This window comes from Trichoplusia ni, chromosome 5 (assembly GCF_003590095.1).
Source record: "Trichoplusia ni isolate ovarian cell line Hi5 chromosome 5, tn1, whole genome shotgun sequence".
NCBI lineage: Eukaryota > Metazoa > Arthropoda > Insecta > Lepidoptera > Noctuidae > Trichoplusia > Trichoplusia ni.
The window spans coordinates 2,576,787-2,601,395 of NC_039482.1; the positions used below are offsets into that span (position 1 = coordinate 2,576,787).

At 35.6% G+C, this 24,609-nt stretch overlaps 1 protein-coding gene across 2 annotated transcripts; it reads right to left on the minus strand.

The window, feature by feature from the left end:
• Positions 1–557: 557 nt before the first annotated feature.
• On the minus strand, positions 558–17,294 carry LOC113494050 (ubiquitin carboxyl-terminal hydrolase 35-like). Of its 2 annotated transcripts, none has more exons than XM_026872185.1 (11): positions 15,494–17,294; positions 15,259–15,411; positions 14,793–15,016; positions 14,561–14,719; positions 14,311–14,481; positions 13,429–13,616; positions 9,943–10,122; positions 7,215–7,358; positions 6,305–6,381; positions 3,702–4,098; positions 558–3,584 (listed from the first exon to the last, which is right to left on the minus strand). In XM_026872185.1, exons 1-11 carry the CDS (start codon positions 15,648–15,650, stop codon positions 3,158–3,160), a joined length of 2,277 nt encoding a protein of 758 aa, XP_026727986.1. In that variant the 5' UTR covers positions 15,651–17,294; the 3' UTR covers positions 558–3,157. The 2 variants fall into 2 exon arrangements, with proteins under 2 accessions (XP_026727986.1, XP_026727987.1); XM_026872186.1 differs by having other exon boundaries at positions 3,158–3,569; positions 15,494–17,291.
• Between the last annotated feature and the right edge of the window lie 7,315 nt (positions 17,295–24,609).

The following is a 24,609-nucleotide window of genomic DNA, read 5'->3' on the forward strand; positions in this document are numbered from 1 at the left end:
AACTGATTTTAATGAAATTTGGTACAGAGATAGAGTTGACCTTGAGAAAGAATAGGATAGTTTTTATCCCGGACTTTTGAAGAGTTCTCTTGGAAACGCGATATAACCGACCTCGACGCGGGCGAAAAGCTAGTTTAAACTACGTATTCAAAAAATGTATATCAATTAGTTAACTGTAGAGTGTTTTAAGTTTAAGACACACTGCAACCTTTGGAAAGATACAAAGTGCAATGGGAAAGAAACATGTATATATGAAAAGTGAATAATGGCTATAATTTGTAAATAGAATATGCAAAATAAATGTGTACTTAATTTTTTTTTACCTCTTTCATTTCGTTTGACAACTAATCTTTATTTGTCGCCGTTTAAAACTTATTAAGTAACCTTTTATTAAAACTGACCTTTGTTCGACCTTTTCAATTCGGGACTCGGTGTAATGCTACTTTCAAATTTGATGCTTTCTTCAACAATTTTAATTCAGTGAAATGTGCTTATCGTAAATGTTCCTTATGCTAATTTTCATCTACAGGTAGGGAATTTTTTTAATTGAAACGCGATTAACTTTTTAACTTTATTTGATTATTTTAAACCAAAAACCGATTTTACAATAATATGTGTTTCTAACTATAAATTAAAGTGATGTATGGGGACTGATGCTACGCCCCGAACAATTAACATATAACTACTTAGAGATACTATTTTTACCATGAGGAATACCTATCTTATATTTTAAATGCATTAATTATTTACATAAAGGATAAAATAAAAACAATTTAGAATAATTTATTATAACGTAGGAATATGTTTATATATAAATATATATATATGTTCGGCTATTCTCGATCGTCCGGGTAAAAAAAATTGGAAACGCAAAATGAAAGCCGATAGACCGAAAATTGCGTCAGTCAAAGTTAAAATAATAGAGAGAACATCATCACTTAAAGCATTTCTTAATTCTGGCAAATTTAGCGCCGAAATATTTGAAAATGTATTAGATTTAAAACGACAATCGAGATTTCGCCTATTAAGATCCTATTAAAATTAGTTTAATTTATAAACATTTATATTAAAAACATTTAATAAAAATCAGCTTATATAAAGTTCATTTGATTGAAATGATTACATCATTCGAAAGACAAATCATATAACCAGTAAACGAAGAGAGATGCAATTCCGGAGGCAAAACAGATCGAGGTAACAGATGACGATATAGCTATGTGTAGGTACTTACTGGATTTACAAGAATCAACGTGACAGATATATTTCGACTATAATTATTACTTTATGTGATGCACATGCAGTGTTACACGAACTAACTATATTTTGATTACTATTCAAATTCAAAGATACATTTATAACATCAATCTGAGATATTTATGATATTACATCAAGATAGTATTCGGAACTTAGTTAAACTACACATATCTACTATAGTTTATGATGTTAAATTAATTTTAATCATCCATTATAATGATCGCCAATTATTACTATGGATTATAATAGCCTGAAAATCGATACAATATAGGAATAACAAATTTCGATTACTATTAAATCTTGGCACACTATACCTACTTGCAATAAAATATAAAGTACCTATAGGTACCTAAACGCGAAATGGGAACTAATGCAATTAACATCAACTCGGTGAATATTCCTTTATTCAATAAAAAAAAAATCAATGTCTTTGGAAAATAAACCGCTTTATTTTTTGTCGTAAATAATATTTATAAATAGCAGCCCTGGCAATAAACCTCGTTACTACACATTAATAAGATGGTTAATACAAGAGTGGAGGATTTCAGCGATCGGGGACTATGAGAAACACGGAACATGTAGATGTTAACTTCATAATTACTTCACTATAACGGGTTAATCTTTAAAATTCTAGTTCTATAGGCATCTTGCCATCAAATATCTACTTAATCTAAAGTTACACGATTATCTTAATATGAATAAGTATATATTGAGAATCCACTGAAATCTTTCCATTAATTATTTTTAAACTACTAATAACACACATATAATATGATCAAAAATGTATGCATTTGTATCGAATACACATATTTAATATCAACACGAAAAGATCTTATAATATCAATTTTAAATTATTCTAACATCCATTATTATAATAAGGATAACGAGGTTTATCGCAAGACTACAAATCAATTTTTCTAAAAGTACATTTCACTTATAAATACTCCATAAATAATATACAGAAATCCATGTAACTTTCCACGAATATATGTTACGGTCTATATTATGTAAATAAATCATCTGATCTTCTGAATTGCACAAAGCCTAACACAGAAGCGATTTCCCTTCTAACGAATGGCTATCAAATCAACATGATATCATCAAATAAATTTACACCCGGTGTTGCTAAAATAACTTCATATGGAAAAAACAATGTTGAATTATCACTTTATAAAATAACTGTAATATATACAACATCTCTTAACAGCACTTTCTCCCTCGACACTATGTTCCATACTCTTTAATACACCACATTCAATGTTGGAGCACTTCGGAAGCGAATTCGAATAGTAAACCGCCACAGCACTGAACAACTCAGTCAACTCACCAACCACTTGTAACAAAATATTGTGACACTAACAAATCAGTTTAAAACACTTTAACGAATTAATAAATAACAACACTCACTACACATATGTCAACAAGCTGGAAATTAAAAGTAATGTTATAATCGCTTTGATGGTTGTCAACTACGCAGAAGCAATAGCGAACAGTTCATAGTTTTATGTGAAAACATTATTAGGGTGAATACTGATTTCATTGCGGATAGCAAACAAGATACGTAACAATGATCTTCATAGAACAGTCCGGCTGAAACTGGCATATGCAATGTGTGCAGCTTAGAAGATTAGTAAAAACCAACCTTGGAAGGCGATTTGCTGTAATACCTGTCCTAACAATGTTTCATTCAACCTATAATGTGATCGCTATTGAATTGCAGCGACCGTAACATATATCAATTAGACGTGAGTTTGTATCATTAAAACAGTAACACATCAAGTATTATAATTTTTAAAAGTGTTATAGTTCATTATTCTGATTGCCAAAGAAAAGCTGGGCCGTCTTATTCGGCTGAGACATAATCCAACACCGAGAAGTCGATGTACTTGTCTGACCTTAACCGTCATGGACGCGTCAGCCGCATCTTGCGGACCGTCTCAACGTAGTGCTTGTTGTGCGACATCACCGACTCCTGCACCTTCGGCGGCAGCTCCTCCATGGAGGGAGTAGTGCCCTCCTCAATGTCAGTGCGCCTGTAGAACAGGATGTACGGCGTGCTGGAGCGGTTGAGGCTGTTCAGCTGGGCCTCGTCAGAAGCGGACACAACGTCATCATTATACATGTGCCACTGATCTTTATCCTTAGCAAGGGTGTAGTAGTGGCCCGAATCAAGAGTGGTTCCAGCGTGGATGACGGCCGCGTAAAGGGTGTACGAGCTATGTACGGCCTGCGAGCGCACAGTGGGTAGAGTGATGGTGTGGTTGTGGTACATCGTGTGCATGAGCTTTGTCTGCACTTGCAACTTCGGCTCGAATCTGTTGACAACAGTCCTAATTTCAACCTCGAATTCAAGCTTCCCATCAAACACATTAAGATTGCAATACAGAAAGACAAACTAAATGAAGAGGAGTTCTGTAGATAAAATGCTAGTAATTAGTTAAACTTACTTGAAATTCTTGAGGACGAGTATCAGATATTTGGGAGTAGTCTCGATGAGGACGCTCCTCTCGGCATCGCGCAGTACGCCGCAGTCACGGCACTGGTACTGGTTCTCGTCTGTCAGGCTCTCCTTGGAGCAGTAATATTCGAGGAGGCTCTGCACAGTGTGCTGCCAGCCTTCTGGCTTGTCGGGGAACGCCAGTTGGAGATCACGGAATACGTCGCGAGACAGAGAGGACGAGTGGCACGTGGTGCACTCGACGCGGGTGAGGAGGACTCCTCCGAACATGTTATCAATGAATGAATCGCGGCGAAGGAACGCCGACTCATTCATGCGCATACGCTTTTTAAGCGGTACATATTCCTTGTCGGGCGAAACGCGCTTTTGTCCGCTGGAACTAGATCCTGTAAAAAATGTGCCTTTTTCATGATTCAAATAGTTGACGATTGTGATTTTCGAAATATATTAAATTTTTAGACCTATCGCCTATCTTTTTAGCTGAGGAGATATCTGCACCTGATAACTAGAAAATATGAGATTTCTTGCTCGCGTTGATAAATACTCCTGTTAAAAAAACATTCTATTTTTACATTTGTTTTACCAAGTTAATCCTTATGTAACCAAAGATTTTAGGATAGGATTTTTAAATAACGAATAAGTAATTTTCATTCAATAGTCCTGTCTCGCCTTTTCCTGGCATTCAAAGGACTGACACAATGGTGAAGATCATTATTCCGGTTATGTAACTAGTCAATGAAAACATCAGCTATATTTATATTAATTCGAAGTGATGCTTGTGTTATGCAAATTCTTTATCTTAAATCTCTGTCGTCTTGCGTCTGGCACACACCTTCAGTTCAAATGTTTAAAATTAACTGCCATTGTACGAAAATACTGTGTAAATAATGAATGATCCTGGTTGAGTTGAGTACATGGGGTGGTTATCCACATGCGAAAGTTACTTTGCATTTAACGGTACATGCAACAAAATTTTGTTATAATCCTTCGAATATTGTACTCGTTTACGTAAATTAAGTGTGTGATTGTTTGCATTACAAAGTTTTATATTTAAACTAGCTGACCCAGCAAATGTTGTTTTGCCGATATTTTTTTTCTAGTTGTGTGTATTTTTAATGCCAAATTATAAAAAAAATAAAAACAAACAATTTCGTCCAAAAACTATTTTTTTTTTAGTGTGAGCAACCTTCATCATTTAGGGGTATGAAAAATAGATATTAGTCGATTCTCAGACCTACTGAATACGCATATAAAATTTGGTAAAAATCAGTTAAGTCGTTTAGGAGGAGTACGGTAACTAACATCGTGACACGGGAATTTTATATATTAGAAGAAGATAAATAGAAAACAAAGATTGCATAATACTAGGTAGTCAATCTTGAATAGAAAATACAGATTGAGTTAGCGTTTGTTCCATTCTGACGTATCATGCGCCATAATTTGTTGCCAATTGTACATACACACCGCCACGTCCGGTCACATTGCAATGGGAGATATAGGTGTTTGTCGAGCAAAACAAGTTCTTATACTCGACAAACGAAGAAAATTAAACGTTTAATAAAATAACATTCGAATACCGAACAAAATTAATGAAGTTCTTCGACTGTATTAAAGTTAGAAAGCTAACTTCACGTCCGCAGTAATTAACTATGTATCTCGCTGAAAAAGGAAAAAGGAACTAAGAGTGTTTTAAACTTAAAGCTTTGAAGAAGAATGTTTTTAACTCTTTTTTTGTTTCCGAACATCGAACGAGTGAATTTCATGAAATATTAAAAGGAAGAAGCACCTACTATTTCCTACCTTCCGAACGAGCGGTAGCTTCAATAGGAGACTGACCGACAGACTGAGACTAGTTTTTAATATTGTTCATATATAAATTGTTTTGACGTTCAAAGGTGCCATATACCTAATGGTCTAATTGAAATAAAGAATTTGACTTTGACTTTACAATTTCCTATTTATCGTTTTATACTTATAGTGTTCTTTTCTTTGTTAAGTTTCTAGAACTAAATATATTTTCGGAGATATTAAATACTCAAAGTTACTTCAAAAGAACAATATGAAATCTCTAACAAAAGATTTCGGCGAAATGACTTCGTAAAACGCAAAACACGGTAGCTATCTCAGTGATACGAAATAAAGAGTTATGAGAATTCATATAAATCTGAAAAGCAGGTCTGCGAATTTCATTATACATTGGTAGTCGACAACTCGGCACAGTGCATCAACATTTGAGCCTTTGAGAACCGAATCTAATATCAATAGGAGTAGAACTGTGCAACATTTGGTATTTAAACCTTAGAATACCCTTGTGCTTCGAAGTATATTGTTTCACAAGCGCATAGTATGATCCTTTGTCCAGAATGTTATTGAAACACAACTAGTATGCACAAAGGAACTCCTGTTACAGGGCCGTTCCTCTGCAGTATTAAAGGGAATAGATGGCATATTAAGGACGTACGCCGTGTGCATATTAAATAAAATACTTAAGAAGTATTAGATAAATTATTGATGGTTTGATGTTGGATTTCACCTGAAAAGGCATCACACAAGTTTCAAATATTACAATAATGAGCTCAGACAATAACTTACCAGCCGCGCTGCTGCCGGGGCGTGGAGAGGCTGAGCGACGGGTCGAAGCTGGCTCAGAATTATCGTTGACATCAGTGCTGTAAAATTTTAAATATTTACTACAAAAATCTCTAAGTATATACATCCCTGACCGATATATTATCAAATACTAATATTAAATTTTGAAAGACAGTCTAAGTCTGTTTTATTGTAACTGCCTAACCAATAAACCGATTTTGATGTGGTATGGGTTTAGCTTAAATATCGAGAAAGTATATTGGCTATATTTTTCTGAGATAACCGTTATTGAAGCTGCGGGCAAAATCAAAGCTAGAAATAAATTGAAATAACATTGCTTCTTGCATAAGATTCAATGTTTTATACATGCAAGATTTTACATGCTAGATCAACGACACTTAATGAAAACCAATTGTCAGGAGTGTATCAGTAATATTCCCTTCCTGTTGATGCCATATAAAAAGTACGTTAAGTGTCTACCAATTGATCGACTGACATTTATATATTAATATGCACGTTACGTGTCACTTATGGCAAATTGTTTCTGCATCAATGTCATTCGTATAGAAATATGAAGTAATTTATGAAGTCATACATTCTATGTTATGTAAGATGTGTGTCGTTGTATACTTTAATTTTTTTTTATATTTTTATACTGGAATTAAGTTATTTATGGTATTAGGGTTAATGCAATATCTTGATTACTCTTCTTTTTTTCCTAATTAAACTAAACTGGAGACTAAATGCCGAAACCAACCCAAGGGTTATCATAGTAACTTATTAAGTACAAAAAATCTATTCACAGGAAAAATACCAACAAAATAAGCAGGAAGGAGGCAAGTATTTTATTATTTACCCACTTACCAGAGAATCTTCAGGAAGCTAGAGGAAAGGAAGCCTTAATCCTAAATACCTGGTGGATTGCGAAGCTTGTCCTTGCAGAGCGGGCTGGGACACAATACGCAGTCGGCTGTGGCTTGACAACACAGCTGGTCGAGAATAATCGAAGTTGAGATCAGAGCAATGCTCATAAGACTGCAGTAGCTCAAACAGATATCTGTTAGAAAAGAAAATAACTCAAAATCAAGATAAAACCTTTAAGCCCCCAAAAAATCGTTAAAAGTACCTTAAACATAAAACACAATTATAGTTACAATAAACTCAGTTAATAATTTAATTAATTATGAAACACGTGTGTAATTATTCATCATGTTGCAATTAATCCTTTCACAATTCAGTGGCATTCACATGAAATTATAGACATACGTGCGGATCCATAACAATGCATTTAAATACGTATTGTACCGTTAATGAACGCAACATGCTATCTGTGCTGGGCCTCACAATACACGGCTCTAGTTGTTTGCAATTCGAACGCCATAGCTACACCACTGGGCCCCAATTCTGCTATTTACAATGGCCGATGAATTAATGGGATTCGGATTGCAATGACACTATTCGTATTATTCTAAGCATTTTTGCAACACTATAATTGGAAATTCAGTACGGAGCAGAACACTCACGGCCAATACAGTGAATTTACAATTATTGTGTTGGTAAATGCTTAAGATAATAAGAATAGTTTCAAATTTAATCCAATTGCCATTCATTCATCGGCCATTGTAAATAGCAGAATCGGGGCCCAGATATAACTTTAGACCAGAGAGTGCCAGCACTTTTGGTGCACGATCGTGTATTCAATATGGAGAAAAAAACAGATGAAACTGTAGTGTTGATTAAATAATATAATTCTATTCTATTTTTCGATGCGTAGGATTTTTTCATGACGTTATATGTCCCCGACATATACGTATGATCATAAGAGTAATGATGGATAAATCTCCCTAAAATGCTGTTCCAAATCTCATCGATATTAATGTAGGCCGCTAAAAAACTTAAAGAATTTGAACAATAGATCTTACAAAATATGCTAAAAGGATTTTGAACTCAAAAATAGCATTGTATTATGGAAATATTCAATACGCAAATACTCTGAGGAGGCATTGCACCAAGATGGCATAAGATAAAAAGGTTAGTAGAGCGCAAAAATGCCATTTAATCCTCTAAGTTATGTAAAACAAATGCAAAACGCAATTTACCTCGTACCAGGTAGTAGTGGGGGGAATATACAATGTTACATTACATTAGCGCAATCAAACGGTCAGAAAACACAAAATGTATGGAATTGACATCCTTTTCAACAGTCGATGATGATTTTGACATGTCAATTCAATACAATGAGCGATTTATCTACAAGTCCAGGTCACTAGGTCACTCAATGTGAAAACAATACATGTATATATTTGAACGTAAGCGTGTTAGATTGTTATTAGAGGAGACACGTTCCTCATGCAGGAAATAACCCTCTGACAAGAAAATGACCGTTCGCAGACAGCTGGGCTATCAGCGCACCACTCAAAGACAATCTACAGCCACATGACATTGCATGCAATATAACTGACGGACCGAGTTATTCTTATTATATAATGTATAAGGTTATATCAGTTTACACCTGCATTTCGTAGGTATTTTAAAAGTAACTGTTACTTACATGAAGGGATGTTATACTCAAGTTTCTAAACTATCAGCAGCCTTAACGAGAATCAAAGTACTCTCTAATGTTATGAAAAATTTAGAACTCAATAGAAAAGCTAATTAAACTCGCGAATCTCAGCGAATCAGTATCTTTTTTCCGGACCAAAAATTCATAACACGAACGTATAATAATATAAGGCAACATTCTTCAAAGGTACAACTAACAACCCATTAGGTTTTGTATGACGTTGAGATGCAGCTCTCTTACACTTCGGATCGATACGCTACAATAAGTATCTGCTATGTAGATGCACCTGAACATGCTACTTATTACATACATATTTTGGATAGTCTCCAATCAAAAGATACTGTACGAATAATGGTTTTATTATTAGTAATATATGATCATGCTGGACCAACTTATTAAGGACCTGTATAACGCCCCCAGAAAATGTTGTCCACGTGGCTAAATACTGAAGTAAAAATAAAATTCTCAACACCCCTGATCGAAAGTTCAATACCCTAAGGAAAAAGCTTGTAAAGAATTTGAATTTAAGTTGAATATTACAAATATTTATTGAAGCATATTCGAATGAAATAGCTGACGCTAGGATGAAAGGAGATTACATGAAAAGTTTCCAGAAGCTTATTAAACTTCCGTTTTGCAGTAATGCAGCCTTTTGAGTTGATCTCACAGTTCTATTAATATTTTCCTCCGTGTCGACGTCGATCAGATGAAAGCTTATATTTTTTTTAAAAGAATTTGCAAACTTGTAAGGACTAGTGGGCGGATGACGCAGGTAGCGATAAAATTTCCTAGAAAATTTTCCTTTAGAAAATTGCACAATATTAGTTTTGAGAAACGAGATTTTCTTTAATATTTCAGGTTCGTGTTTTTATGCCTTATTATGTGGTAGTGGGCTTAAAAGGAATTATAATAAGGTTGGATTTTGTAAAGTGTTTTACGAAACTTCTTGTTATTTTTACTACAAAAATATTTTTAATTAAATAGTCTGCAAAGGTAAAGCTAAAATCTTTAAACTGCGAAAAACCTGAAATCAGCTGAACAGAATATATTACAAACAAGTAGTCAAATCTAAACTTACCCGAGGAACTCAGAGCTGTCATGTTGGTTGTCCCTGGTGAAAAATGGCGGCTTGACCACCGCAAAGAACTCGTCGGGGTTCAGCTTAGTAGTGATGGAGTGCATCATCTTGCCGAATAGAATGCCCATCTTGGACCAGTATGGCACCGCCGTCATCTTAAGCACAACGTGAGTGCTGAACCTGATTGAAAAATACATCGTTTTCATTAAGAGTTGTCAGAAGGTCTCTATAAGTTATAATTTATTAAACATAAAAAGAAAATCTAGATCTACCGCCATTTACAAATTCGCACGCTTTTATAAATTTTGCAAGAACACATTTTCCTAAACAACAATCGTATCATTCTATACTTGTTTCTTAATTGATCTATTATTAGATTTGTTTTGGGGAAACGCTTGGTAATGTTTCAAAAACTGTGCAACGTGTTTTCAAGTATTTTTGATTTGGCAATTTCTTTTTTATTTGCAAAACTTCGCAAACGTGCCGAAGGAAAAGTCGCAATAAAGCAGCCTCGCAAATAGAAAACAAAAGTTTGCGTTGCTCGAAGTTCATCACGTTTATCACATTAATGACCACGAGTTACCAATTCCACGTTTTAATTATTTCGCTTTACGTAGAACTCGACCAACGCAGCAATATCGATCGCGACGATGCTGTCCGCCTACAGGTATGTGCTATGGCTAGGATATTAAATCTCTTTATTACTGGAAAATCCTTTTCATCCGTCCGTTGCATTAAAAGCACAAAGGGTAGTCAGATTACACATCCAGACAAAGAATGTTTTATCCAACAAAGAGTTTGCATTATTTTATAACGGTAAAGTAATATCATGAAGCTAGCGCTCCTAGGGCCTGAAATGCGACTGAAATTCCTGTGAACTCCCATAATAAAATGCCAAAGGAAATTTACCGAGAATTTATGAATAAATATGATAGTTGGATAGGTTTCTGTTATGCAATATAACATTTCGAATTCGATCTATTTTTCAATGGGGCAGTATCGTTAAAGGGTTTGAATGCAATGGGACTCGAGGAGTGAATGGATGCTGTAAAATGTTGTAAGGATTTACACGGTTTTCAGAACGAACTTATGCATTGTGTTACATAACTGTTTGATACATTATAAAAAGGTGTAGGTATCTGCACAGGGATCATTTTAAAAATGTGTTGTTTGTTACCTAACGAGACGTGTAACCATGAGGAAAGATAATGTTTACCTCATTTTTATGCCAGTCTAACGAGGAATCAAATTGATTCGAGACAACATTGATTTTATTTATATTATATCGTTTGATTTACGATTTGATTTCAAATTCTGAATGCATAATGTTAGTAATACAGATACGTACTTGTACTATGTTTTTATTTTTTTCGACGCTACAAGTTCTCTTTACGGAGATACTTGAGCTTAAAAAAGCTTGTCAGTGAAATTTACAAATTCTAATATGCGATGATTAAAATATGAAATACACGTTACTGACCGAAGATTTAAGAATAATTGTGATGACATTGAAATTACTTAAAACCATCATAACTTATCACATACATGAATAATGTAGGTCAAATAGCAGACTGTATAAAATCGTGTTAGAATAAACATAGTAAACATTCTCGAAACAAATGCTATAAATATATTTTCCATTATTTTCAACAATATCCGAGCATAAAAGCTATTGCCGCAATCGGAAGCTTAATAAAACATTAAGCCCTTCAACAGTATTGATTGAATTCATATAATTAAAACTATGCAACGTTTCAGAGTGCTCGTGAAACATGGACATTTAATTTGTACTACTCATTTTGTCCGCAACAAAGTAATTACAAATATTAATTAATGCAAATGATCGGGTAAATGTTTTTATACAACGCTGTTTCTGTACTGGTCTTCTGATTTTAAATAAATATTATGTTCAATATTGGTTCGTTCATTATGTTTTTGTACGACTACGCGCTAACTGTACCCTTTCGAGTTGGGTGCATCATATCAGATATCGATCTGCACGTGAATAATAGAAACGGATTCAAGGCATTTCATTGATTTACAAGTCGATAGCATAAGTCGCATTACTGGCCATTAAAGATTCAAAGAGGCATCACTGGCAAAGCAGAGCATTTATTCGATTCGATTTCACTTTAAGAAAAGAGGCCGTTCCAGGGTTAAAAAAAATGGGAACGACGATGTTCCGAATCTACTCTTTACTATGCGGGCAAAGAGGACAGCGAGTTTAACATAAACGGACAAAGATGACGCCAAACAAACATTTATAAATGCACGGGAATATAAATCACAGAGCGACAAACCTTCGGCTCTCGAATAAGAATTGCAAAGCTGAATATTTGGTGTCAATTGATATATATTTTTATGTTTCTCAACAATTTTGTTTGCGAAACAAGGACTTATATCAACAATCGCGATCATTCTGTAACACCATATTTCATCCATATTATTCATAATTGGTTCAATGAAAGTCTAATGATAAAATGTATTTTGAATTCAAATCTGTAAAGGGTCAAAAAATTCAGGTATATAACAAAAAAAAACAAGATTCGCAAAGCACACTCGCTAGCTACAACGGTACTATTGCATTAGCAAAAGCTCAGCTGCACACGCATCAGCTAAAACCCATAATGGATATCCATTAAAAAAACTAGCAACTGTCACACATATTTCGTACAAATCTGATTCAAATAGAGTGCATTTCCTGATACAATGTAAGCCATAAAAGGATTTTATTCAAGGTTTAATACAGTCACAATATAGAGTATGATGAATATAAGGCTTGTAATTCTGGTATCATTAAAAATGTTAATACGCAAAAGCGATATCATTCATTGAACACGCTTGGCTTTCAATTTACACATTGAATCAGCTTGCGAAGCGGAGTGTTGATCATTGAATTGAAAATTAATTTCAGTAGGTAGTCGCGATGAAAACAAATAAGTTTGGATCTAGTTCTCGGCATTAATAAAATTTCGTTGCGGAAACGAGCCTACCGAGCGAGCCGGAGGCTCCGCCGTGCAACACCAAATATCTATCTTAAAGAGTACTGTCGTATATTAATAGATGTAGATTTTAAGTAAAATATTATGTATGAATCTGGATATGCATGTGCAACTTAATAACTATAAATTTTTGAAAACGTTATAACGTTCGATTATATTATCGATCGATAACAAGACCATTACCACAGTCATTTTGGACTTTACCACGTTTCATTGATTCGAGTTTATTTTCAAAGTCAAAGTTCAGTCCCTTAAGAAATATATTATGAAACTTGTAAGTTAGTGACGTAGTTTTGAAACTTGTTTCCGTATACCAATCTTTCACAAGCGAATGCTATTTTCGAACGAGAAATTGCCCAAATTGTTTAATTTCTTTAATAAACTTATTCATATCCGACGGTAAATAATATCACATGTTTAGAAAAAAATTAGTCTCGACAAAAACCATCAATAATAAATGCTACTACAGTTGAATATTACTTACTGCCTGGTGACCAGTAGAGCTTGCATCACGCTGTTCATGTAGCAGGTGTTGCCCAGGTTCAGGAGTCCGACCTTCCTCATGGGAGCATGAGTGTTGACGCTGGTCAAGCACACGTTCCGCGCCCGCCATGGGGTCTGCTGCAGGAACCGACATCCACGAGAGGCCATGTGACGCTCCAGGCACAAGATCTACGTTAAAATATATACAAGTATTCATCTAAATAACAAACTTAACTTCCTTAAAAACTTGAATTAATTGTATGTATTTAATCCCTATTCCAAATAAGATTAAAAATTTAAGACAGTTATGTTAAATAGCTAAGGTGGATTATTAAAATAAGGAACTATTAATAAATAATAAATATGCCCATGTAGTACATCACTCCTTGTTCCACGTCTCGAGCGACACCGCACCGTCTCAGCTCGGGTCGGCATTTTGTCGGCTACGTCGCAAACGCTGTCAGTCAGTCCGTACGCGACTACGGCCACCCTCTAACTACGGCGCGACTAAGATCCGCACACCGACGACCGTATCCGATCGGCGCCGAAAGGTAACAAATGCTCACACGCAGTATACGTCACATGGAAACGATATCAATGATTCAGAAAGTTCATATGTAACTGAAAATCTCAATTTGTATAGGTTACATTCGCTAGCGGAAATTCGAATCGAAGTACGTTAGCAATAGTGCCCGAAAGGCGAAGGCCGATGTGATTGCTTAGACAGCGATCGATGTTGTAAATAATTTAGATTTATCTATTTTACTAATTATTACTTTTTATAGTGGTTTTATTATTAATAGAAACCCTGTACTGCCTAAATTGTAATTTATAACTTAAAAAAAAACGCATTCTTTGATATTCTGAAGTAAAAAATACTAACCACGTCCTGATATTTATCCTTGAACATATCTTGGGCTTCGCCTTTCAGAGAATCAACCAGACCGTCTACAGTGGCCGTAAGAATGTCCACTAAGTTTTGCAGTAGCTGGCGACTCCACTGTCCGCTGTCAGTGGCGAGGTTAGCCAAAACACGTCCAATATGCGGGGCAATCTGATGCAACAGCAAAATGATTTATCGATATGAACCAAAAATTAAATAATCATATTATTTTGAAGACAAATATAAATACCCTGTTAAATGCATCTGTGGATTCACGCAGTGATGCCAGCACATGGAAAATCACGTCGGCGACTGACTGTCGTAGGGTCACCGGATCATCCAAAGCTAAGAAAAGGCGACCCAAATTGTCAACAGACACTTCGATCAGTATGTCAAATCTTTCATTTTCCTGTGTAATAGAAAAATATTAAAAATGCTGTTCCTATGGGATACCTTATTTAAGAAGGTACTTCGTCACTTACCTCCAGGGCTTTAATAAAAGCCATCACCCAATCCCCAAGCGCCGGAGTCCCGTGCCACTCGTACAACCAGCAATAAAGGCAAGAAAGAGAAGCTCTAAGACCCGCTCCAGCCGGACCATTGTCACCTTGCTGCACAAGCCAGCGCGCAGCAGACAATGTGCCCTCCGTGTCGGAGCAGTCCAGCACGATCAGCACTACAGAGGTAGCGGGACACGCATCCGATTCTACACCATACATACAAATTTAGAAATTTGGAAACTCGTACAACAGCTTTTCAAAAAGCGGTCGTCGATATTAAAAACTTGAAATTCTGAAAATTCTACCACAAACTTCTCATGAGATTGGCAAAAACTAAATATTCATACATATTTTTATGCGTAACAAAAGCGCACTCCATTCACTTAAACTAACGATATTGGTTAAAAAAAAGTCATCAAAGCACTCAACAAAAAAAGCAGTAACTTACGGGGATCTGAGATGAAAGTGTAAAACTTGTCAAGGATTGCCGTCACAATCTCATGACGTATAGAACTGTGAACTGTGTTCACAATTCGCAGCAAGTACTCTTCCACAGTCTGCAGAAGGGTCCACAGTTGTTCCTCATTTCCAGATGCACGAGCTGCAAAGCCCAATTTACCATAACATACCATTTGTTCAACATAATGTATTTTAACAATAAAAGAGTGATAATTCGTACTAACCAAGACATTTCACAATATCCTGACAATTTTTGACAAGTTCCTGAGGTGGTGGCTTGTAGTTAGTCTGATCGTTCATCAGCTGAATGTATTGCTCTAAAGCTTGAAGATCCAATTGATTACGGTTATCATGTACCAACTCGTGTTTTTTGACCGCCATTTTTTCGCTATATAGAATAAGTTTTAATATTAAGGACCTGCCAATGAACACATATTACCAAGAAATTCATTTCATTTTCACGTATAGCTTCAGACAATAATTGTAAATAAATATCGTAGGATTATAGCATAATTAAATTAATTCTGCTAAATAAATACCTAGGTAATTTGTAGGTAAGCACAGGATAAAGAACTGAACACAAAAGCTTAATTGATACTATATGACAAATTAAATAGAGAAGCAGCATGGTTAGTCCAGTCAAATATGTCCAAAAAAGCAAAATTGTGTGTAAACCTTAGGTATGTGAGAGTGTGTAGATCAAAGTCTCCATCATCATAGTTTAGAGCATTTGAATATGTAAACTTATGAAATAACAACTCATATAAATAATAAAAAGGTAACAGAATGTCTCTACAAGACGTTTTAAATACATGCGTACAAGTTGTCTTATACAAATCCATCTTTTTTTAAGATATTACATTCAGCCCAGGCAAACTTGAGCATTTCGCCAGATAATAACCATGATTATATTAAAGTTTGTATTTTTCATGTCCTTTGTGAATATATTGTCTGTTTCATGAAGAGTAAGTATGATTATTTCCCTTTATATGTTGATATAAGTTGTCTGTATAGCATTGGATTAAAATGGCCATGTACTTGTTTGTTAAGCAAGAATTGCAATGATTGTTGAAAAAAGGGATGGTTTCTCTATAACTTTCACTAAATCCATGAATCTAGGCCCATACAGATACTTATTTCCGGGTATGTCAAAACAGATGGCACATTAGAGAATCAAAAAATAATAGTAGCTCAAGACACAACTTAGACGTTAATAAATAATTGTAAAATGTTTTTTAATATTATGGTCTTTACTTAATTTTGATACAAACACTTTCAGATTAATGGAGACATTCGATTTTTGGTTAATTTTGCTTTTCCAAACTTTTTATAAAAAAATATGATACACTATTGCTTTGACTGGACTTAGCGTTGCACATTTAACTGTCAGACAAACATAAACTCACATTCATGGAAGTCTGCACAGTATTCCACATTTAATTTACGCAGAGATATGTTACAGGCTCATTTGAGGACCTTGTATTCAGGACACACCTTAACAAAAAACTATGTGCCTTTCGATTTCTTTAGTACTTTACAACAAAAATATTTTCTATAAGCAAAGCTACTATCACATTTCAGCTTTTGATGTATTATACTGAAGTAAGCAGAAAATGCACATAAGCCTTTCTTAAGGTAGAAAATTTGGAAAAATACTGTGCGCGTGTTGGCTTGGTTAGTATTAACAGGAAATTTTAACCAAAACTAAATTCAATCACCAGTTAATAACCAAATTTATAGAAGAGTGAAAATATTACAAAAGAAATTGGTTACAAAATAGCCCTATTCTGAAATCCAGCACACTATTTGCCACATTGATTGATCACATCAACTCGTTCTTAAATTTATCAAACTCGTAAATACAATAAAGATTGATGTGCAATCAGTAATGTCGGGGAATAGACAATATGAATGGATTCATGAGTTTTTATAAAATAAATCAATTAATTGTACAATGAAATGAGAGTGTTAGTTTTGCTTTGAATCTCATAACATCTGAGTAGCTATTAAAATTGTGACGAGTTAAAAAAAACACTCGTAGATCACAGAAAAACACTCTCTTTAGTACTTAATAAAAGTGCTTCATCTTGTACAGTGTATAAAGATGCATACACGCGACACACTTAATTTTTGCAGGTTTGCAAAAAAAGAAATATTACTAATTAATATTTGTAATTAAAAATGACTCATTATAATCACAACAATAAGTACGTCCGCTTAGTCTCACAGCTCAAATAATGATGTAGAAAATGGTAGAAGAACCTACAACCAAACCACCTTTTTTCCTGATTAAACTCAAGAGCATTCCTGCTGCTCTTGCAGATGTACTGCTGGAGTGTGGGATACAGCTGTCAGCAGGTATAAATTTGATACCTGATTAACTGTTTTGAAGGCCAAGGGTAAGACTTTTAATATGGTAGAGTTAACTTATTTCAGGTATTGGTTGAGGCTACAAGGATCTTTAAATCTTTTAGCCATAATTTATGATCTTAAAAGTAAAAAGTACATTATGGTTCCTTTCCTTTTTTACTGAGAGTAAGGTACTGTCAAAAGATTGGTTATCACAATTCTCATCTTATTAATTGTCAGGGTGTGACATGGGCTATGTTATTTAGTTTAATATATGAGAGGGCGGCTAGTATCCATTGAGCAGCTATCCAAGCTAGGAGTTAGGAGATTTTTGTGTCTTGGTTCAAATAAATAACTAAATAATTCTGTCTCTTCAGATACAGGTGTATTGTATGTGTCATTAACATAATATATGTATGTTTGTGTCTATTGTCAACAGAGTTATTCCTGTGCCATATAATTATGTTCTAGCCTATTTTGTCATCATGTTGCTTGTAACCAGTTGTTGCAAGTTCTATTTAATAACCATCTATACTTTCTTAACCGATAAGCAATATGTTTATAATATTGTGTTTTGAGGCAGCTAGCAGATGAGTTAGCTGGTTCAATACAAAATATGGGTTCTGGCTTTCTGTAATACAGGCAAATCTCAATCTGAGTAAGCCTCTCAGAAATCCTTTGTTATCCATACCTAATTCCTCTCCCATCTTTAGAGTCAATGCTGATTTGTGGAAATTTAGGGTTTTGAAGCTAGCTCCATTCTCTAAACTTTCCATTAATGTTTCCTAATTAATAAGGGTGAAGATCAGAATAGGATCCCGGTTACTGCTTTGTTGACACAGATGGTAACATGATGGTTAATGAGCTATCTAACGTTGGCTTCTAAGTGCTTCCCCTAAGAGATGCTTTTTGTCAGGGCACCTAGTCTGCTCAGTGTGTGTTCAATTCACGGTTAAAAATCCCAAAATTGGGTGAATAAGAACTTGGTGACTTTTTGCTTTGTCATTATTAATATTCTGAAACATTTAGTAAGGTAAACAAATGTTGGGAATGCTTAAAAAACATATTCATTTCAACTAAGTATTGATGCATATACATTTAGTGTTTAGTAGCATTAATGTTATTGGGTGCCTCACTTCTTAGAGATATGTGTGTCACATTGTTTTTTATTGGTATAGATAAACTTGTGGGGCCCAAAATCTATTGATAACGAAACAAGTATGTTTTTTTCCCCCCATCTAAGGTCAGTTGACAGCATCAAGATTGCTATTGTTATGCAACAAGGCTAAGTACTTAACTTGTTCTATTATTTTTTTGTGTGTGTTTGAACATAACCTCTTGGGCAGGTTGACAGAAGGTTCCCAACAATCTTGCCAATTTGCTGATTGGGCAATGTTTAATATCATTGATATTTAGTATCTCTATAGGAGTTGCATTCTTGCTGTATTTCTGATGTTAACTAGTCTCTATTCATAGTAAACCTAAAGTATTTAGTGCACTAATATACTTTAATCATAGTTAACAATAAGGGAAAATCATTTAGATAAATGTGAGTGTAGCCCCTCTGTCAGCCAGACATTTATTCTGATTCTAACCAATGGGTGGTCATTCAGACAACCGTTTGTTAAATCTCTAGTCTGTAAGGACTGTGGGTGCTGTACATAGACTACATGGAATTGCAGTAAATTTATATGACATTTTCAAACTCAAAGCGGATTAATTTTTCTGAGTTTAGGTGTTATTGACCCTAAGGAATCAGTTTTATCTTAAGACTGTGCAAGACATGTGATATTGATGGTCCAAGGTTCCCATATCCACTATTTGAAAACTATAATATTTTTCTATATATATATTTGTTTTCAGTTAAGAACAAATCTGATCTGTCCGTTGAGTTTGGTGGTCTTAAGAATATTAAATCTTTAGATATATGTATATAGATAGAAATTTTTACTGTGAGTGCATATTTGTACAGCCCCTAACTCGTGAGTTATTGATGGTCTGACACATATTGTTGATTTTATTTATATGTATATTGTTTATGTAAACAATGTTATGTTCAAGTATTTTAAGGTACATTAGTGGTGGTATGTTCACACCATGAAAGACAGTTAGATATATTACATATACCTGGTTGACAATTGCCTGCTGGATGCATGGCATGGTGTACCCTCTCGGGGCCACCCTTCCTGTGTCCTGTTCAGCGAGAGTATCACAGTTGTGTCATACCACTCTTGGGTCCACCTTGCTGTGCTAGCACTTTGGTTTGATGCCGGACCACTTATGTTTTCCACAGTCCTTGCTTAGGTTTAGAGGTGGTATTCGGTTATAACTTTTGTTATACATTCTTGATAGTTGCATTGGTCTTGTTTCTGTCTTGAGCCTCGAATCCACCTCGAAGAGTGTCACCATTGGTTCTTGTTGTGGACTGTGAGAACCAGTGAACATAGTATGTTCTTCATCAAAACTGTCGTATCTCGTACGAAGTTTTGATCTTCGTGCTGTATCGCGTACAAGCTCGGTTATACTTAATGCATGTTGTTTGTGTACTATCAAAGTTGCGGGCTCACGTCCCGAACTTTGTAGTAATGCATGTTGTTTGTGTACCATCAAAGTTGCGGGCTCGCGTCCCGAACTTTGTAGTAATGCATGTTGTATGTGTATACAGACATGTGTTGTTTGTATTAACAGAGTAGTATTCCCATTCGCTACTGTGTGGCATCGCGAATTTTTTTCAGAGAATAAAAAAAAAAAGTTTTTTAGTTTATGGCAACTCACAGCTAAACTGATAATTTTGAATACACTGTCAACTTGCCGGAGCCTCAAAAACCTGTAACAAAAAGAACTATTCTTTCTGAAATAGCCAAGCTATATGACCCTTTGGGATGGATAGCTCCTGTTGTAATAGTCGCAAAGATGATTATGCAGAAACTGTGGAAGACCGGCCTCGACTGGGATGAGCCTGTCAATGGTGTCTTGCTATTAGAATGGAAGCGATATCGAGAGAATTTAGCACACATCAAAGGCCTGAGCATACCACGTTGGCTACACTACAGTAATGCATCAAGTATTGAGTTGCACGTCTTCGCTGACGCATCACAAGTCGCATATGGAGCAGTCGTGTACTTGCGAGTCGTAGATAGAGATCAAGTATACGTCAATCTAATAACATCCAAAACAAAGGTGGCGCCAATCGAAAAACAAGTCTCAATTCCTAGATTGGAAATTTGCGGTGCAGCATTGGCGGCTAAACTGATTTTAGAAACATCACAAGTGCTGTGTGTGCCTGATAACAAGTTATTTGCATGGACAGATTCTACCATTGTACTTGCTTGGTTGAAGGGTGGACCAAGCATGTGGAACACCTTCGTAAGCAACCGGGTATCAGACATACTAAACACTGTAGATTACGAACACTGGGGACACGTATCTACTGACATAAACCCTGCTGACTGTGCATCACGGGGCTTACAAGGTTCAGAATTGCTGAATCATTCACTATGGTGGAATGGACCAGCATGGCTGTCTGACCTAAATATGAACACCTGTGTTCCTAATTACGAAGATACGCATGAAGAAGAACGCACGAGATCTTTAACTGCTTTATACAATACTGAACAAGAATTCATTTGGACAAAATATTCAAGTTTATCACAAATGTTAAGGGTAATCTCATATTGCAGACGGTTTCTAAAATTTAAATTACCTATATCTGAACGTGAACATTTTACCAAATTTATTACGTCAAAGGAATTATCAGAAACGTTAAACAAATGTATTATACAGGTTCAAGCCATTGAATTTAATGAGGATATTAAACAGTTAAAGTCTCATGGTTACGTGTTAAAAAGGAGTAAGCTTCGCAATCTTTGTCCCTTTGTAGACAACAATGGAATTCTAAGAGTTGGCGGGCGTATTCAGAAATCAGAAATGGCCTACGATACACAACATCAAGTAATTTTACCTGCTAAGAGTCATCTTACCATGTTAATAATTAAAGATGCACATATGAAGATAATGCATGGGGGTCCTCTAGTTATGCTAAATTATCTAAGGTCAAAATATTGGGTCATACGAGCGAAGGATCTAACAAAGAAATTATACCGTGAGTGTATTACCTGCATTAGGTATTCTAAAAGGAACACCTCGCAACTGATGGGTCAGTTACTTGACGTAAGGGTAAAAGCCGACCGGGCTTTTAAATCATCTGGTGTTGACTACGCGGGGCCCATCAACATTCGTTTCTCGCCAGGCAGAGGAGCTAAGGCATATAAGGGATATATATGCTTGTTTGTCTGTATGGTAACGCGAGCCATACACTTGGAAGCTGTCACGGACATGACTGCTAAGGCATTCATCGCTGCATTTCGACGCTTCACGTCGAGAAGAGGTCATTGTCACGATGTTTACAGTGACAATGGCACCAATTTTGTGGGTGCAGATAAACAGTTGAGAGACATGTTCAACAACGCTAAATCTTCGATTCCTGGAGAGATAGCAGAGTTACTTGTTCTTGAGCGTACTACGTGGCATTACATACCTCCTCACTCACCCAATTTTGGAGGACTGTGGGAGGCTGGTATACGTAGTACCAAGACTCATCTTAGGAAAGTCATTGGAGATGCTACACTTACATATGAGGAGTTAACTACAGTCCTAGCTCAAGTTGAAGCATGTTTGAATTCGCGACCCATAACTGTGTTAAGTGATGACCCCAATGACCCCCTTCCGCTCACACCCGGGCACTTTCTGATAGGTGAACCTTTGTTAAACTTAAGTGATGAAAACTATACAAATTGTAATATTTCTAGTTTAGATCGATGGAGGCTAAAACAAAAAATAGTTAGCGATTTCTGGAACAGATGGCACAAAGAATATCTCGTAAACTTGAATCAAAGATATAAATGAAATACTAAACAATCTGACCAGACATCGATAACATTGTAATTTTAAGGGAGGATAACATTCCCTCCTAGCAATGGATATTAGGTAAAATAATTAAAAAACATGTGGGCCCAGACGGCATTACTCGTGTTGTCACATAAAATGTAAAAACGGTGTCTATAAACGACCCGTGAGTAAATTATGTATACTACCTAAGAGTTTAAACTAATTTCAATGTATACTACAAAGAAAACAGATTTATTTAGTCGGGATTCGAACCCGTTACAGAGAGTTGTAAATTGTTACCTGTTCAATCATTTAAATTTCGCATAAGTAGTATTATTAGCATAAGTATTTCAATAACAATGTGAAAATTCATTTTTGGCTTGAGTTGAATAGTGATTAATACTTAAATTACTTACCTAGATTAAGCTATGTTAACGTGTTGGTTAGTACTTTACCTTTTTATTTGTTAGAATAAATATGTAAACATTCCAAACTTCATAATAGCTAATAAATTAATATCGCACAGTGGGCGGTTAGCAACTGGGAATGAATACAATTTTGTACTTACCCTGTTTCTTTACAACAACGGGCAACAGACTAAATTGGACAATGCGTCTTATGTGGTTATCGTTCAGCTTATGGTTCTTTAGTAGTGTCAAACTTGGTCTGTCACCGGCTGTTTTTTCTATCTGCTAATTATGTTGTGTACCACGTTCTATCTACTTATATACTTACCGGTAATGTAATCTTAACGGTATTTAACTACTTATCTTTAATTTTAATGTACCATTTTAATAGCTCAGCTTATAATCGTGTTTGACGTAACTTGTTTATTGGTTTTCATTTACAATTAAGTGCCTTATGCACATCAGTAAAATACTTACGTTTTTGTTGTTGTTTGTTAGTTATATTATTAAAAGGATAAATCCTTTGGTGGGCGGAATGTCTAACCGCATACCACCACATTAGCAGCCATACATATGTATACCTATCTATATTTTTACTTTGTACAGTCCACTTGCATTCATTGGTAGTAACTAATAAACCTTTGAACTGTCAACACGTTGTTTTTAAATGTGCTACACCGTCCAAACAAAAATCATCCTTATCGCCGTGAACACTTGTTCTATTATTTTTTGTGTGTGTTTGAACATAACCTCTTGGGCAGGTTGACAGAAGGTTCCCAACAATCTTGCCAATTTGCTGATTGGGCAATGTTTAATATCATTGGTATTTAGTATCTCTATAGGAGTTTGCATTCTTGCTGTATTTCTGATGTTAACTAGTCTCTATTCATAGTAAACCTAAAGTATTTAGTGCACTAATATACTTTAATCATAGTTAACAATGAGGGAAAATCATTTAGATAAATGTGAGTGTAGCCCCTCTGTCAGCCAGACATTTATTCTGAATCTAACCAATGGGTGGTCATTCAGACAACCATTTGTTAAATCTCTAGTCTGTAAGGACTGTGGGTGCTGTACATGGACTACATGGAATTGCAGTAAATTTATATGACATTTTCAAACTCAAAGCTGTCAAAATGGCGGGCTCGCGTCCCGAACTTTGCAGTAGGGTTTATCAGAGCTACGACGTCTCGCGAAGAGCCCGATCTTCGAGCTAAAGTCTCTCGTACCCGCTCGGTTTATGCATGTTTTTAGTACTTCGCATCATCTCACATCATATTTGCGTCCTTGTGCACTGAACCTAAAATCAGAGAATATCTCACCTGTTGGCCCCCCTCTTTGAGGTTATGGGTCAGTGTTCCATCGTTTATATTCCGTAATTTGGGGGCGCCCACAATTTAACATCGAGCGTGGAGCATCGCGTACTAGCTCGGTTATACGTAATGCATGTTGTTTTGTGTACTATCAAAAGTTGCGGGCTCGCGTCCCGAACTTTGCAGTAGGGTTTATCAGAGCTACGACGTCTCGCGAAGAGCCCGATCTTCGAGCTAAAGTCTCTCGTACCCGCTCGGTTCATGCATGTTTTTTGTATTTCGCATCATCTCACATCATATTTGCGTCCTTGTTCACTGAACCTAAAATCAGAGAAAACCTCACCTGTTGGCCCCCCTCTTTGAGGTTATGGGTCAGTGTTCCAT